The sequence below is a fragment of the Lolium perenne genome, chromosome 5 (genome assembly GCF_019359855.2).
Source record: "Lolium perenne isolate Kyuss_39 chromosome 5, Kyuss_2.0, whole genome shotgun sequence".
Lineage (NCBI taxonomy): Eukaryota > Viridiplantae > Streptophyta > Magnoliopsida > Poales > Poaceae > Lolium > Lolium perenne.
The window spans coordinates 46676463-46692345 of record NC_067248.2 but is presented as its reverse complement, the minus strand read 5'-3'; the positions used below and the strand labels follow the sequence as shown (position 1 = coordinate 46692345).

Genomic DNA, 15883 nt, shown 5'->3' with positions numbered 1-15883 from the left:
ACTCCACACCAGCATCACAGGCCGGCGACTCCTCCTCCTAGCACTCCACAGGACCAGCAACGTCCATACCTACTCGAGAGGGACCCCGGCATGAGTCCACCACCTCGAGATCCTCCGCGTAAGACAGCGCACAGTAAGCGGAATGGTACGCCGCCTAAGAAGAGATCTAGAAAGGAGAAACCACTGCCGCCTATTGAGAAGTTACCTTGGGAAAAAACTCCCGAGGAAAACCAGGAAGCCGTTGAGTCCCAGCGGAGGGCCTTTTTGCTAAGAAAGAGCCGAGATACCTTTTGAGAAGACACTAGATCCGGTGAAGGTTTATCGTACAGTCGAGAATCTGTATAACCCTGAACCATCGCCGCCATCTGACTATAGGCGTTCTATTGAAAGGTCGTACGACCAAATGATGGAGGCGAAAAACCCCACTACCAGCTCGGGTATCAGGGAGATAAAAGGGATACACCAAGTCTACCAGCTCGGAGAACAACCCGTTAAATCGGTCCCCCCTCTAAAGGTGTTTGACGAGAAGGCCGTTCAAAGTTCTCGACAAATCTCAACCGATTACGCCATGGCTAAGGTAGTATATCAATATGTTCAAGGGAAAGATTTGGTCGAGAATCTCAGCAAGCTACCAACAAGTATGCGTAACTTGCATACGTGGTACGGTGTTGCCGCAAAGGGAGGGATGGAGACTATCATGGTGCGAGTTAAGGAAGAGCACTACTTCCAAGAATACTACGTGAGCGTTGACTTCTCCGAGCTTTTCCAGTTATACAATCTTCGGGCCCTCGACAAATCTATCGTCGCTGCTATTGTCTCGTAAGTGATTTATTTATATAATTTGAGAAGTCTTTAGCTCAGCTCCTTGATTATCTGCAAATTATAATCTTTTGTGCGCTATGTTATGCAGATTGAAGATGCTCGAATGCAAAAGGGATGAAATCAAGGACATTGGGTTCATTGACCCGGACACAATGCATGTCAAGACCATAGAAGAACCCCTCTATAACAGGGATACACCGGAGACTTTGCTAAGGTTTTTGAAGCGACAACGTGACAAAAAGACAATACTTTGGCCTTACAACTTCCAGTGAGTGTTACTCTCTTATAACACATTCTATTTTGCTCACTTATATATATGACACTACATATTTAAACGTGCGCAGGTTTCACTTTATTCTTATCGTCATTAAAATGTACGAAGGAGAAGTTGAAGTCTTTGACTCACTAACCAAAGAGCCTATACAATACAAGTCTTGTTTTCTTATGCTCAAAAGGTAATTCAAATTCTTATCGGTTTTTTTGTTAGTTTCCTGATATCAACTGATTGATAACTCTTTTGTGCATTTTCTTTTGTCGGGCAGCGTATGGGAAACTTTCATCAAGGAAGATCAGTCCCATGATTGGAAACCGAAGCTGATATGGCGTGCGAACAAAGTAAGTAGTACTACCTAGGTCCACACACCTTTATCATACTTCATTATTGTTTGACTGAATTATATTCTTGTACAGAAATGCGCAAAACAACCACCGGGGACTAATCTATGTGGATACTACGTTTGCGAGTACATCCACAGAATTGTCGACGAGAGAGCGAATAATGAAAGAAATAGAGAGGTACGAAAATAATATTCACAAATTTATTTTCTTACCATAAGTTGTGCTGAGTTTCAGTAATAATTGTTTGATTTGTGATTTGATATAACACACATAGCTCATGTATTCATCTTATTCTTTTACAGTTGAGAAGAAAGCGGGAGAAGATCGGAATCGAGGAGCGCTTCAAAGCAATCGGCGATGAATTGGCGGGATTTTTCCTTCGGGAAGTCATACCACCATCCGGAGAGTACCACTATGCATAAAGATCTTCTCCAGCTCCTCGATTGCTTTGTGTGTATATATAGTTTGACTCGGAGTGTACCACTATGGTACATGTGTGTAATAGATCGATCTTCATGCTTGTACTATGGTGCATCGACTTGATTTGCATCGGAGAGTACTACTTATGCAATTACATGTGTGTTATATTATATGCACCAACTTTATATGCATCACCTTGATCTTCATGTACTACGTAAACCCAAACGCATTTCCGGTGCATCGACGCGATATGAAACGCTCCGATACCCCTAAACCCCTACAGAAACCCTAAACCCTGAATTCTCTGCCGCGGCAGAGATTCTCGAATTTTTCCTGCCGAGGCAGCCTACCTTTGCCACCGGTTTGTCGTACAAACCGGTACGAAAGGTCCATCGACGTGCGCTCTCCTGGGCGCCCACGTGGAGGGCCATCTATACCGGTTCGTAAGGAACCGGTAGGAAAGGGGGGGGGCCTTTTGCACCGGATATTTTATACCGGTTGCTAAACCGGTGCAAATGGCCCTCTGGAACCGGTATTGATCAGCGTTTTTCCACTAGTGGACGGGGTTCCCATGGTTCCTATGCCACTGTGTTTCCTGGTTCTTTTATGTTAGTGCTTCGATCCAAAGCGATAGCTTAACATGTTTTTCGTGGATAAGATGGAAGCGCTTCAACTCACTGAAGAATGGGGCGGCAGTGGTTCACCGGCAAGCTCATCCTAATCTTGGACATAGTATATTGGAATCCTGAAGCACCACCAAGAACGCTACCGCGCGTGTGCCTGGGGTGTGGTAAGGCACCACCCTATTGTGTCAACAGCCAACTCCGATGTGTCAGCTTAGTCATCCTTATGTGGCAGGCTCTTTGCTGAGCGTTGTTTTGTTTGTATGAGTGTCATGCACTGACACTTGGCATACGTTACACATTTACCTAATGATGTGCAGGTTTTTCGGAGTGTCTCACTACAGGAATGGCCGGCTACGCCGACGGCCACCACGTACGTCGAGGGCTTTTTATCGGGGCCGTCGGCGTATGGCCCGGCACGGCCAGCCAGCCATCTGACCCTCGGCGTAGCGCGGCCGTCGGCGTAGAGATGTCTACGCCGAGGGCAGCCCTCGGCATATCTTTGGCCCTAGGCGTAGACAGGGCTACGCCGACGGCCACCCTCGGCGTAGGCCATTTTTCAAATTTGTCTCATTTTGTAAAATTCATAACTAATTCATATGATGTCAGAAAAATGCGTATGAGATATCAAAATGTTCAGAAAAACATCCTCTATCCGTTTATGTCAAAATTGTGCATATTTGAATCATGTACAGTACCATTTTAATATAGAAGCAATTCAATCACTTTCTTATATGTCCTCAGGTTCCCGTTTTAGCCAGATGGCAATTTAAACGAAGTCAGAAAATCTCGCGGAGCCGCGTGGCATCATTTTATGTGTCCTAGTAACCACTCCAAAAGATGGAACTGGGATATGGCAATTATTTTGGAAACCCTTCATGTATATGACTATCAAGTCCGGAGTTCTATGGCTTTTAGGGCAAATGGGTAGGAAACGGCCCGTGACACCGCATAGTTCCCGGCCCTCGGCATATAGCCCCATTCCTGTAGTGTCTGTTGCCGAGTGCCTGCATTCCGCAACCTCCAAGGCCCTCGGCACGTGGACGTTTTCGGTAATGACCAAATGGCCAGCGCTGAACAATTACAAGCGATAAAGAGTATACAACATAAAATTATTTAATCCTTCATTTTCAGAATTGTAATTACTAGGCGGTAAGTATCAGATTCAGAGGCCAAGGATAGTGAAAAATTCATTTTCTATAAGAAAAAACAGTTTTTAATTAGAAATTGTCATATGTAGGAACATAACTGATTTGTGCATGCCTCCTTTCAAGATCTGACCAACTTAGTACGATTACTTGCGCTTAGGTTTGAAGACGCTTGCTTGGGTAGCTATTAAACTGTACCAGCAGCCAGGTAACTATGTATCTGATACGGAAGCGCTTAGAGTGAAGTGGTACTACAACCTAGCAGCTACTTTATCTTTTTGTGGGCGCGAATTCATGCAATATTAATTAAGTTCGAAGTATTTGATCATGTTCTTTTTGCCAAGTAAGTTCGATCATGGTTAATGATTGAGCTCTGGAACGCTATTAATTTGTGCAAGACTATATTATAGTAGGCGCGCATAAAAAATATGGAAGATGTTTTTCTCCCCCATTTATCATTAAGTCCGAGCTGTGGAGAATAAAGAAAAAAAAGATAGGACCGACTGATTTACCTGAAGTAAAGAAGATTCTAAAAGTATCAAGTTAGCTGATTCTCTCCAATTATAACTCTCTGGCGCTCCCTAGTCTGGTTTTCTTGCACTGGAACATAGGTAGATACCGTATCATAGCACTTAAAACAAGAAAAATTAATAGCAGATATATCATGTATATAAATTTACATTGAGATTCTAAAAAAATATTAAACATGATACTTACTTCATGATGATGGGTGGTATCATAAACGAGTGTATGCTACTTCCTATTACGACTAATCTTAGAAGTATTTGACATTTTCCTCTGTTCGGATAAATTATTAGACTATATACTCACCGTGAGAGTAAGTAATAACATCACGCGCCACAAAACATTTTGGTGACATGACTTGACAATAGATGAAGAAAGAGAGTGAGGTGATAACTAGCTATGCTATCATAACATCACACACTTTAAGCCAAGATGAATCTACAACATAATAAATGATACAACGCATGAAACCTCATATAAGTTAGTACTACCTTCGTTTGGGATAACGCGTACACGCATTTTAAACGAACTTTGACCCAAAAAATTGAGCAACCAAATCTTCATTATATTATATGTAATTAGCGTTAGATTCATATTGAAAAACATTTTCTAATGATGCTAATTTTATATTAATAATATTTATATTTTTAAAAAATTTCTTAGTCAAAGTAAAAAAAACATGCAAAATGAAGACATCTTATTAATTGGAATGGAGGAAGTAGAAGATAGTAACATGAACTAGTAACATATGTAGGTTACTAGTCTAAGTTGCTTCCAACTATAACTAGCCTTAGAGCATCTCTAGCAGATCCCCATCCGACCCCATCCGCATAATAACCGCCGATTTTCGGTTCGGAGGAGAAAAAAGGAACAGTTCAGATCCCGCATCGGACCCCCATTTACAAAAAAATAATATCCAGGCCGCCCCAATTCGCATCGCGCAAACTCCAAATACCCAGTTCCGTGAGGCCTTTCGAGAGCGAACCCCATCCCGATTTTCAAGCTGGCGCGAAGGAAACTTCACCCCGTACAACCTCCGGAGACTACCATAATTCGCCAGAGTCGCCGGAGTCGGACTAAAATTCACCGGAATTCGGAGTGGGCGACCTGCGGGGGCGGCGGGCAGAGCGGCTGCTAGGCGCGGGCGGCAGCGGGGCGTGGGCGGGCGAGCAGCCGACGGCGCAGGCAGCTGCGGGCGTGGCGGCCAAGCAACCGGCGGGCACGGGCTGCGGTGGCCGGGGGTGGCCGGGGCCATGGCCGGGCGGGGGCCGGCATGGCCGGCACGAGGCGGCCGTGCACGAGGCCGGGGCAGCCGTGGCCGGGGGTGGTCGGAGCGGGCGCGGGCGGCCGTGGCCAGGGGTCGGGGGCGGGGCGTGGCCGGGCAGGGGCTGGCGTGGCATGCGCGGGGCGGCCGTGTACAGGCGTGGCCGGGCGGGAGGAAGAAGAAGGCAGAAAAAACTGACTGTGAGCCAATATAATGCTTTTTTGGGATTCTTTTTGCAGACTGCGAGTCATTTTTTGAGCATCCAAAACACGCTTTGGGGTGCCCTCCATCAGCGATTTTGGGGTTTGGGTTTGGGGTGTATGCTAGAGATGCTCCTATATCCATGAGTGAAAACGATGAGGAAGAGAGGGGGCAACTTGTTAATTGTGGTGAAATACAATCTTGTAAATGTAAAATGTTATCGACAACGGTTGAATGCACAATGTTAAGGTCTATATAGTCGGTGAACCTACGAGACCGGCTTTTGTGAATCTGGGTATATGTGAACCCACTTTTTCAAAAGTGGGTTTGTGATGTCAAAACATGTTTCAAAAATCGAAACACAAAATGATTATAAAGATGATCTCAAACATGTGCCTTGGACATGAGTTTCGTTCTGAAAAAACATTTTATTTTGCCTCAGCAAAAAAGTAAAATTTTACAGGGCTATATAGCAGTATATATGTGACGTATTTTGTCTTGTTTAGATTCTGAAATAAAAAAGTGGTTTCTCCGCGAAAACTTTCTACGCACACATGGAACATGCATACGTACTCCGATATTTTTATTTTAGAATTTTTTCATATTTCGAAAATGCATTTCCAACCTGGATTCACGTGCATCCAGGTTCAACCGGGGCTTTTCCGTGAATCTACCTGATTATCCACTTAGTACTAGTACTACCATCCCATGCTCCTATCAATGGCGCACCTACCTGACCGAAATTAAGCCTGATTGTTGGGTCCGCAGCACAGGGTTTTTTTTTTTTTTGGCTCTTCTTCTTGCTGCCGTGCGGGAGCTAGGTGGTCACTTGATTACCTGGAGTCTGGAGATGATGCGTAAATACTCATGGCCCCATATATATGCATCCTCTAGAGATACGCATGCATGGACCATCTACATAGACAATCAGACAAAGCACTGGATGTACTGTAGCACAAAAATAGGACAGAGAACATGCATTGGTTCTTGTTTGTGAACTGTGGTACCAGTGTATTTCTAGGGAAATCCGGCGATTATCCCCGTTAAATCTCTAAATCTCACTAAATCTCAAATGCCCAAGAGCATGTTGGATTCTAGTATATTGGGTTAGACTATTAGAGTAATAGCCACTTTCACCCAATCCCTGTGAAATTATCCCACGAGCTAATCTCTACAAAACCTCTAGTAGCAAACAAGGCTACACACAGTGATGTTCGTCTCTGTCTACCAATCTTCCACAGGGCATGGACTCTCAGACTCCTGCTGATCGAGCTGTAATATGTTGGACCTCTGCCAATAATTCACATCCACCGATCGGCCGATAGGCTACGTCCTTTGCATGCTCGCATGAATGCCGCTAGTTCGTTAGGTGGATTTGGCGGCATTCATGCATGATCCATGCATGCAGCAGGTACGAGCCTACCTTGCTGCCATGAATATGAGTAGTGCCACCAATACGGACCGGATGATTACTTGATTGCGAGACATGGTATCCAAGACAATCATATGGAAAGAGGCTACTATCCAGAAATATATGCGTGCATACGGTCCCCTCAAATTTAGCTGCATCCGCTTCAATGTTGATATGTATCCGTCGGTTTGTCCTTAAATTCACCGGTCCATACGATAAGCATGCAGTAGCCAGTAGGTAACACATGCGTGTTCTTGACCGATCAGATTGACTACTGACTGAGATTTATGCTGTGTGGAAGAATACATGTTTGAGGCAGCCCAACCTTTTAGATTTTTTTAAAAATCATAAAGTACACTTAAAAGTTAAAGAATGGGAAAATATTTCCACATATAGATGTATTTACATGAGTATAAATGTTAAAGAAGTACATTAACATGTGTGCTACATGAAAAAAACCCTATTTGTAATAGAAAATAGCACTATTTGCTATTTTCATATTTGTTTTCTAGAAAATGTAAGCTTCCTTACATATAGCATGAAAGAAATCAGAGTCTGCAACCATAGGTAGCACACGAGGAACCTTGTGTTGGTAGTCTTTGAGACGGTAATTGTTAAGCCACCTCCGATTTTGTTGCCTTCCAACTAGTCTAAATGATGCCGTCAATTTGCCGCCCTCGTGGTTTAGAATGACAACGTTCGGGAGTGTCGCCTTCCAAAGTACATGAGACAATGCCCTAGCCGCCTAGGTCATCCAACCATCATCATTGGTGGCAGGGCACCATGGTAGAAGAACGACAAGAGCTCATCCATAGTCGTCCACATGGATGCGACATCCTCTCATGGAGATATATGTGTTTAGTTGTCATCCTCGTGGTCGAACGACCACAACAATGGGAGATAGTTGAGAGCTATCGCCATCGCTTTTCCACGGTGAGGTCTTTAGCCGCTGCATCCGGGACAGAGCCAGACCCATAGAGACGTAAGCTTTGGCGCTGGACCAGAGACTAATTAAAAGCCCAAGGAACTCTCACATATGATGCTCCAGAATAGTGATAAATATAGGGTCCTCATCTCAATATATTTAGTTTAGCCCTGGTCCTAGTTTTCGACTAGATACACTGATATGTGACATCCTTCGATAAAAGTGCAGGGGCGTGGAGGAGGCAGACTTCCAAATTTCTATAAGTTTGTGTTTTCCATACATTTTTTCTTTATTGCATACATGCTTCCAAATTATAACAAACTCGTATGAGTTTGTTGTGAAACAACATGCGAGATGTTGTTATGTTTTTTTTCGGCATTTGCTACAAGTTACGTTTTTCTCGGATTTTTCGATGTCGCATACGTGCTTCCTGGATGTAACACTCTTAGGATTTTTTTTTTACAAAATCACATGCGAGATGTTGCAAGGTTTGTAGGGTTTTGTTAGCTATAAGTTTGTGTTTTCCTTGGAAAATTGACGATGTTTATGTTTGCTGCAAACAATCTCATTTTGTATTTGCTAGTTTTTTGTCACAAATCAATCAACAAAAAATGATGATTAGCCACATTTTACTAGCTACAAACACAAGAATTTTTGTTGTAATAGTTCATGATGTTTTGTTGAAATTTTTGGTACCTTTTGTTGCGTATCAATCTGCGGAAAATGGTACGATTTGTATTTGTGGCGTTACTTTTTTTGAATTTATATGCTACGATTTGTTGCAATGGTATTATTTATACATGTGAGTTAGATATTTTGTTGCAATACTCTCTTCCCTATGAGGTAAATCACTACGGTAACATATTTGGTGTAAATATCGTGAAGGTTGTTAGGACCATAGCAATATACTGTTTTGTTTTAAGTGGAAAAGCTCGGGACTGTGGACTGATTTCCTAAAAACTAAGGGAGGAAATGCAAATTTGGGATTATTATGAACATTGGATGCCAAGTTGACGGCTGGGAGGAAACACCAATATTTTGTCTGTCCAATCAGGCGACCGATGCCTAGAGTCGTCCATTTCGAACGGCATTTTCGGGTGAGAGGCGTGGATGGACCGCGGGATCACCAACTCTGGTTGATAAGGGACTTTTCTGAGAGAGAAGGTTGATAAGGGACTATTATACAGTGAACTACAACACTAGGAATTGAACCCATTGAGGTGGAGAAATGTATGAGAGGTATAGTTTCACCTTTCGATCTACATATGGCTCCTTCGTGCTCCTTTGATCTGAGTTGTTTTTAGCAGCTAGGCAGCTAGTATGTCGATTTCCGCAGTGCAGTGGCTCGGAGCAACCGCAGAGTTTTGTGTCGCTGATTAAGAATTAACTTCTCTTCTGTACGTACTGCCGGCCGATTCCTCCCAGCAACAAGCAACAAACAACAGCAGGGTCTGGATCTCTGATGAATACGCATGCTCAAGTGCAGGCTCGAGGGGCATATCGAGGAGAGGAAAAAGGATAAGACCATGATGCGCTTAATCCAAAACATTAATTTGTACCTTCCCCCGCCGCCGGCCTGCTAAACCCTATAAATATTTGCTAGCTGCAGCTTTGGTCTATCCAGACTTGTTTCATACATTAATCTCTCTCAAGATAAAGACAGGCCTGTTTGGAAATGGACTAAGAATGGGATTTTCTCTGTGAAATCCATGTACAATCATCTATGCAGGCATGGGGCAGATAGGTCCTTCAAACATTTATGGAAAAGCAAAATTCCTTTGAAGATAAAAATCTGGCTGTGGTTAATCTGGCATAATGCGATTGCAACAAAAGACAATTTGTTGAAAAGGAACTGGAATGGGAGTGCCTCCTGTCAGTTCTGTCATCAAGATGAAACCATCTCCCATTTATTCTTTGAGTGTGTTGCAGCGAAATATGTTTGGAGTACAGTTGCAGTGGCTGTTGGTGCAAATGTCAGGCCTGGGAACTTCACACAGTTCTTTGAATGGTTTCCACGTTTTGTTCATGCCAGCAGGAATGTTCAAATTGTTGGCCTTGCAGCAATTTGCTGGGCAATCTGGAAACTTCGTAACAGAGCCTGTTTTGATATGAAATTGATCAAATCCCCCTGTGAGTTAATCATCCTGTCTGTCTCCATAATGATGCTGATGAAACAAATATCAAGACTGGAGCCGATAATTTGCTGCGCCTGGCGACGGTGGCCACTACCTCATCCTCAGCTGCTGGAAGAAGATATGATCGAGGAACCTTGACAATCATTGATGCTGCACCTGCTGATCCTACAGGTGAAGAAGAAGAGATGGAGACTGAAGATGCATGAAAGATCCCCTGATGATGAAAAGAAGTTGTGAAGCTTTTGATGACCTTTGGAGTCGTTCGAAGGATTATCTTGTTCGGTCGTAGAAAACTTTATGCTGTTGGCTTTTGATGTTCTTCTGGTCTGTAAATATAACTTCTTAAAACGCTAGCATTAGGCGGCGCCCCCCCCCCCCCCCCTTCCTGCCGTGATACTACTGATGTTTTTTCGTTATCGCATGGTAATGAAAATCGATCTCTCCCTGAGGGGTGGATCGCTTGGGAAAAAAAAAGTGCCGGGGCCGGCCGCTGGGCCACTGTTAATATTGTCTCCCAATACCTCATTCATTTTGATGTGCATGCGAGCATGCTAGAGGTACAAAGAGCCTGGGTCTAGATCGGTATACTTAAATTATACTCCCTCACAGTCCATATTATTTATCACCGATTTAGTACAAAGTTTATACTAAATCAACGCGGACTAATATGGTGCGGAGACAGTACAGATTTTATTTTCGTCGATAAAGAGTAGAGATTTTCTTTGGTCGCCCCAGAGATCATCCCTAGAGAGAGTAGAGATTTTGTTTGCTCAGACCATCCCTAGTCACATGGAAACGGGCAGCGCATATATACATAGTACTACCTCCCCCTACAAAACCTAAAACATTTTATATTTTGGACTTACACTACAGGAATCGCGCCAGATGCCGACGGCCGGCGGCCCTCGGCGTACGGTACGCCGACGGGGACCCTCGGCGTAGCTCCTCGGGGAAGGTGCGCCTCGGCAGAAGCCACATGGCCCTCGGCGTATCGGCGACCGTCGGCATAGACGGAGAGGGCCGAGGGCGAGGCCCACCCGTCGGCGTACTAGCCCTCGGCGTAGCACGCTAACGGGCGACGTTGAGCTGACGGCCGTTACAGCTACGCCGAGGGGGGGGCATCGGCGTACGCTGCCACGCGGCGCGTCCTGGCGAGCGGTGGCGCACGCTACGCCGAGCGGGCGGCCGTGGGCGTACGCTGCCACGCGGCGCGTCCTGGCGAGCGCTGGCGCACACTACGCCGAGCGGGTGGCCATCGGCGTAGCAGCGACCATTTGGTCCATGTCGACGCTACCCCGAGGGGAAAGCCGTCGGCGTAGCAGCGACCATTTGGTCCATTTTTTCGTTTTTTTGTTGTTTTGTGCGTTTTCTAGATTTGGCAGAATATAAAAGCACATAAAACTCACGGCAACTTTGCATGAAGTGCAAATACACATAACATGAAGTGCATACATAGTGTCATAGTGCATACATAGTGCCATAGTGTGCATACATAGTACCGTAGTATGCATACATGATGCCATAGTGTCGATAAGAGATACATGAGACAACTAGAGGTTAGCAAGCTCCTCGCTGCTGAACACCGGCCCGGGCCGACGCGCTGCTGCAGTAGAAGCTGCGGAAGAACCACTGGGAGAAGCACCGGGAGAAGAAGCGGGAGTAGTACCGGCAGAATTGCCTGGAGAAGGACCACCATGATGAACCGGTGTCATCTCCCTCCCACCACCCTGGGACATATGCACATGGAAACCATATGTTGGGAATAATTTACCATAAAATATGCCCCGGATGAGCCGTAGCAGGAGTTTCCACATACAGATCCTGGATTTTACCAAGTGCTAGCCCATGTATGCGGAAATCATCAACGCCGGATACATGCAAGGTTAGACAAACCTTACATCACACTTGTACACATATGTTAGGGACAAATGCAAGTTTTCTAGCGATTTCGACGCTCCGGTGATCTGTATCTTGGGAAACCCTAGGGCGGGGACCCTGCAGATCTACCCCTATAGCTTTCTCTGTGCGAGGATTTACCAATGGATTTTTTTTATTTTCTTTGGTTTGTTTAGGACATATGCACATGGAAACCATAGGTTGGGAATAATTTACCATAAAATAGGCCCCGGATGAGCCGTAGCAGGAGTTTTCACCGATTCCGACGCTCCGGTGGTTTGTATCTAGGGAAAGCCCAGGGCGGGGACCCTGCAAATCTACCCCTAGGGCGGGGACCCCGCAAATCTACCCCTAGGGTTAGGGTTAGGGTTGGGGTTAGAGTTAGGGTTAGCAATGAACTTTTTCCTTTGTTTTAGGACATATGTACATCGATAGCAGATGTTGGGCTTACTGGCTCCGGTTGACCCGTCTGCGAAGAGCGTCACTCGTGGGACCTACATATGCCATCTACCATTTTTTTCCTTTAAAAAATAACCATTTTTACATAATTCATACTAGTACATAAATAATACAAACATAATATAAAGTAAATGAGAGAGAAGAAAATAGAAAAAAAGTATGCCGAGGGTGGCCTTCGGCATAGATGGGTGATGCCCTATGCCGAGGGTAGCCCCAGCCGTCTCGCTGACGCCGTGACCGTGCCGTCACAGCCGGAGCGGGACTGGAGGACATGCTTGTGCTACGCCGACGGCCTTGTGTACGCCGAGGGTGGCCGTCGGCGTAGCTCTCTCTACGTCGAAGGTGTTTATACGCCGATGGTCACGTTGGGCCGCTGCCCTGGACCGGACGTACGCCGACGGCTCCGACATTTGGCCGTCGGCGCAGCGCGTCATTCCTGTAGTGTTCCTTGGACAACAGGTAACACCTACGAGCTGCTACATCCAAGAAGTGTTAGTGACACATGCATAGATTATTGGATGCATAGTCTACTCCACGACATCAACCAACACTCTTCGTGCATGCTTACGTACCAACGCTTCACATTTCTTGCATGCCTAGGAGATTAAAAAATTAAAATATGCATGTGGTTTTTTAAACAAAAACCACATGGATGATCAAGTTTGGACTTGAGAGTTAACGTGTGTACCATTCGAGACTAACACAAAGCTAGCTAGCTCGTACAAGTGTAACTGTCTAAAATTAACCTAGATCAGTCTTAAAAGGCAAAAGGGATCACCGATTGATCGATGTAGCTAGATCCGGAGTGAGAACCCCAGACCAAGAGATCGAGAGCGAGAAAAGGAGAGCACCTAGCTAGCTTTTTTTAGATACCAGGCAACACTGCCCGACTTTAACTTAATAAAGCCACACGGTAACAAGGTTATGATTACACACTGCTGGGCTTTACAGCTTGGCCACCATGAAGTTCAGGAAAAACAGCGAAAGCTAACACACGACTAGACCCAGAAAAGATAGCCTGGAAGCAAGCACGCCTGGATAGGATCTCGCACTCCCGGACCCGTCCCGGGCCACGGCCTAGTTCTTCATACCACCGGCGGCTTGAGCTGCACGTACAGCTCCCTTAGCTCGCGTGCCATCCAGCTTAGCCCCTCCTTTTCTCTTGCCTTGGCCTTTAGGCTCCACAGCTGCAAAAAAATGATGGTTTTGTAAAGAATGTCAGCTGGGTTAGAAATAAGTTTCTTTTCAATCGCAAGCTTGTTGCGCACATTCCATAAAGCCCAAGACTGAGCTAAGAAAAACACCCACAGCAACCTCCTAGGATAACCCGAAAAAACCGAGAGGATAGCATGAAACTGAGCAAAATTGGCCGGGCACCAATTGCACCCAAGCAACTGACGCAAGGCCGACCAGGAGAACGATGCCAGAGAGCAGGCAAAGAAAATGTGACTCGTGTCTTCCGGCGCACCACAGAGCGCACAAAGGCCATTGGACGGGCCGTGTCTGGTCAGGATTTGTTGGCCCGTCGGCAGCTTGTCAAGCGCCAGCTGCCACGAGAAGATCTTAATCTTGAGAGGGAGCTTGGCTTCCCACATGTCTTTAGCATGGGCAACCGTCGTGCCCCGGGATAGCTGGGCGTACATGGATTTGACTGTATAGGAACCAGAAGGGTCAAGGTGCCAGGACACTTGGTCATGGTCTGTACTAAGAGACACCGAGGCTAGCAACCCCTGCAGCTGCCCCCAAAGACGCAAACCTTCCTGGTCGAGGGATCTCCGGAAGCGGATATGAAGCTCGTCGTGGTGAAGGGCGTCTGCAACCGAGATGTCAGGGTTGTCACAGATGGCAAAGAGCAGAGGGAATGCATCCATGATGGGGCCCCTCCCGATCCACCAATCCTTCCAGAAATTGGTGCGGATACCATTCCTGACCACATGTTTTGCACCGACTTTAAACAGATGTTTAATTTTATGCAGACTTTTCCAGAAGGGGGAACCGCCGCGGCCAGAGCCCGAGAACAAGTCAGAGGCGTCAGCGTATTTGGCCCGGATGATTCGAGCCCAGATCGTGTCAACTTCCTGATATAACCTCCAGATCCACTTAAGGAGAAGAGCTAGGTTCATTTTCTTGGTGTTTAGCAGGCCTAGGCCCCCAACCTCCTTGGGGCGGCAGACCGCCGGCCAGTTCACCAGGTGATATTTCCTCTTAGGGCCAGCTCCTTCCCAAAAGAACTTGGACCGATGCGAGTCAAACCTGGCATGAATCCCATCATGCAGAAGAAACAATCCCATCGCAAAGATTGGCAGATTGTCAAGGCAGGAGTTGGAGAGGATGAGCCTCCCCCCAGAGGACAGCAGTCTACCCACCCAGGGCTCAATCTTCCCAGCGAGCTTCCTAACCAAGAACAGCCATTGCTCAAGCGTAAGCTTCCTGTCTGAGATTGGCATTCCTAAATAGATAAACGGGAAGCTGCCGAGTTTGCAGTTCAGCTTGTTGGCAATGCTGTGTCTCTCGCTGGTACGCTGTCCCAGGACGAACACTTCACTTTTGTGGTAGTTGATTTTGAGCCCGGACATATCTTCGAAGCACATCAGGAGGAACTTAAGGTTCGCGATATCCTCGTCCGAGCCTTGGATGAGGATAAGCGTGTCGTCGGCATATTGCAGGTGGGTGATACCTCCTGGCAGCAAGTGAGAAACTAACCCATGGATGTGGCCTGCCGACGCCGCGGCAGATAAAATCCCTGAGAGCGCTTCTCCGATAAAATTGAAGAGTAAAGGAGAAAGGGGATCTCCCTGGCGAACCCCTCTCTTATTCCTAAAAAACGGGCCCACCTCACCATTAATAGAGATCGCAGTTTGCCCCCCGGAGACAAGCTGCAAAATCCTGTGGATGTAACCTGCGTCAAAGCCTTTGCAGCGGAGAACTTCCCCCAGGAAGTCCCAGTTTACCCTGTCGTACGCTTTTTCAAAGACTAGCTTGAGCAGCACCCCGCTGTGCTTCCTCTTCCGGATGTCGTGAATGATTTCCAAGAGAGCGAGAGGGCCATCGAGGATATTTCTTCCCTTAATGAAGGCAGTTTGGTTCGAGGAGATGATTCTGTGGGCGATAGGATCAAGCCTGGAGGCATACGCCTTGGAGATGATCTTGAAGATAACATTGATCAGGGCAATCGGTCGGTACTGAGAGATTTGTTCCGCCCCCGGAACTTTCGGGATGAGCGACAGAATGCCAAAGTTCAGCCTGGAAATGTCAATGCGCCCCAGCACAAAGTCATTGAGGATGTGCAGGATGCCATGTTTAGTCTGATGCCAGAAGCGCTTGAAGAAAGCCACAGGGAAGCCATCCGGACCCGGAGCGGTGTCGGTTTTCATCTCTTTGACAATGATTTCGAGTTCCGATTCAGAGAAGGTACGCACCAAGTCCCTATTTTCTC

At 46.1% G+C, this 15883-nt stretch overlaps 1 protein-coding gene across 1 annotated transcript; it reads left to right on the top strand.

Annotated features, from left to right (window-relative positions):
* The first annotated feature begins 899 nt into the window (after positions 1-899).
* Positions 900-2051, top strand: LOC127304453 (uncharacterized). Its single transcript, XM_071820578.1, has 5 exons — positions 900-1090; positions 1167-1277; positions 1365-1437; positions 1513-1617; positions 1743-2051. Exons 1-5 carry the CDS (start codon positions 900-902, stop codon positions 1860-1862), a joined length of 600 nt encoding a protein of 199 aa, XP_071676679.1. The 3' UTR covers positions 1863-2051.
* The last annotated feature ends 13832 nt before the right edge of the window (positions 2052-15883 follow it).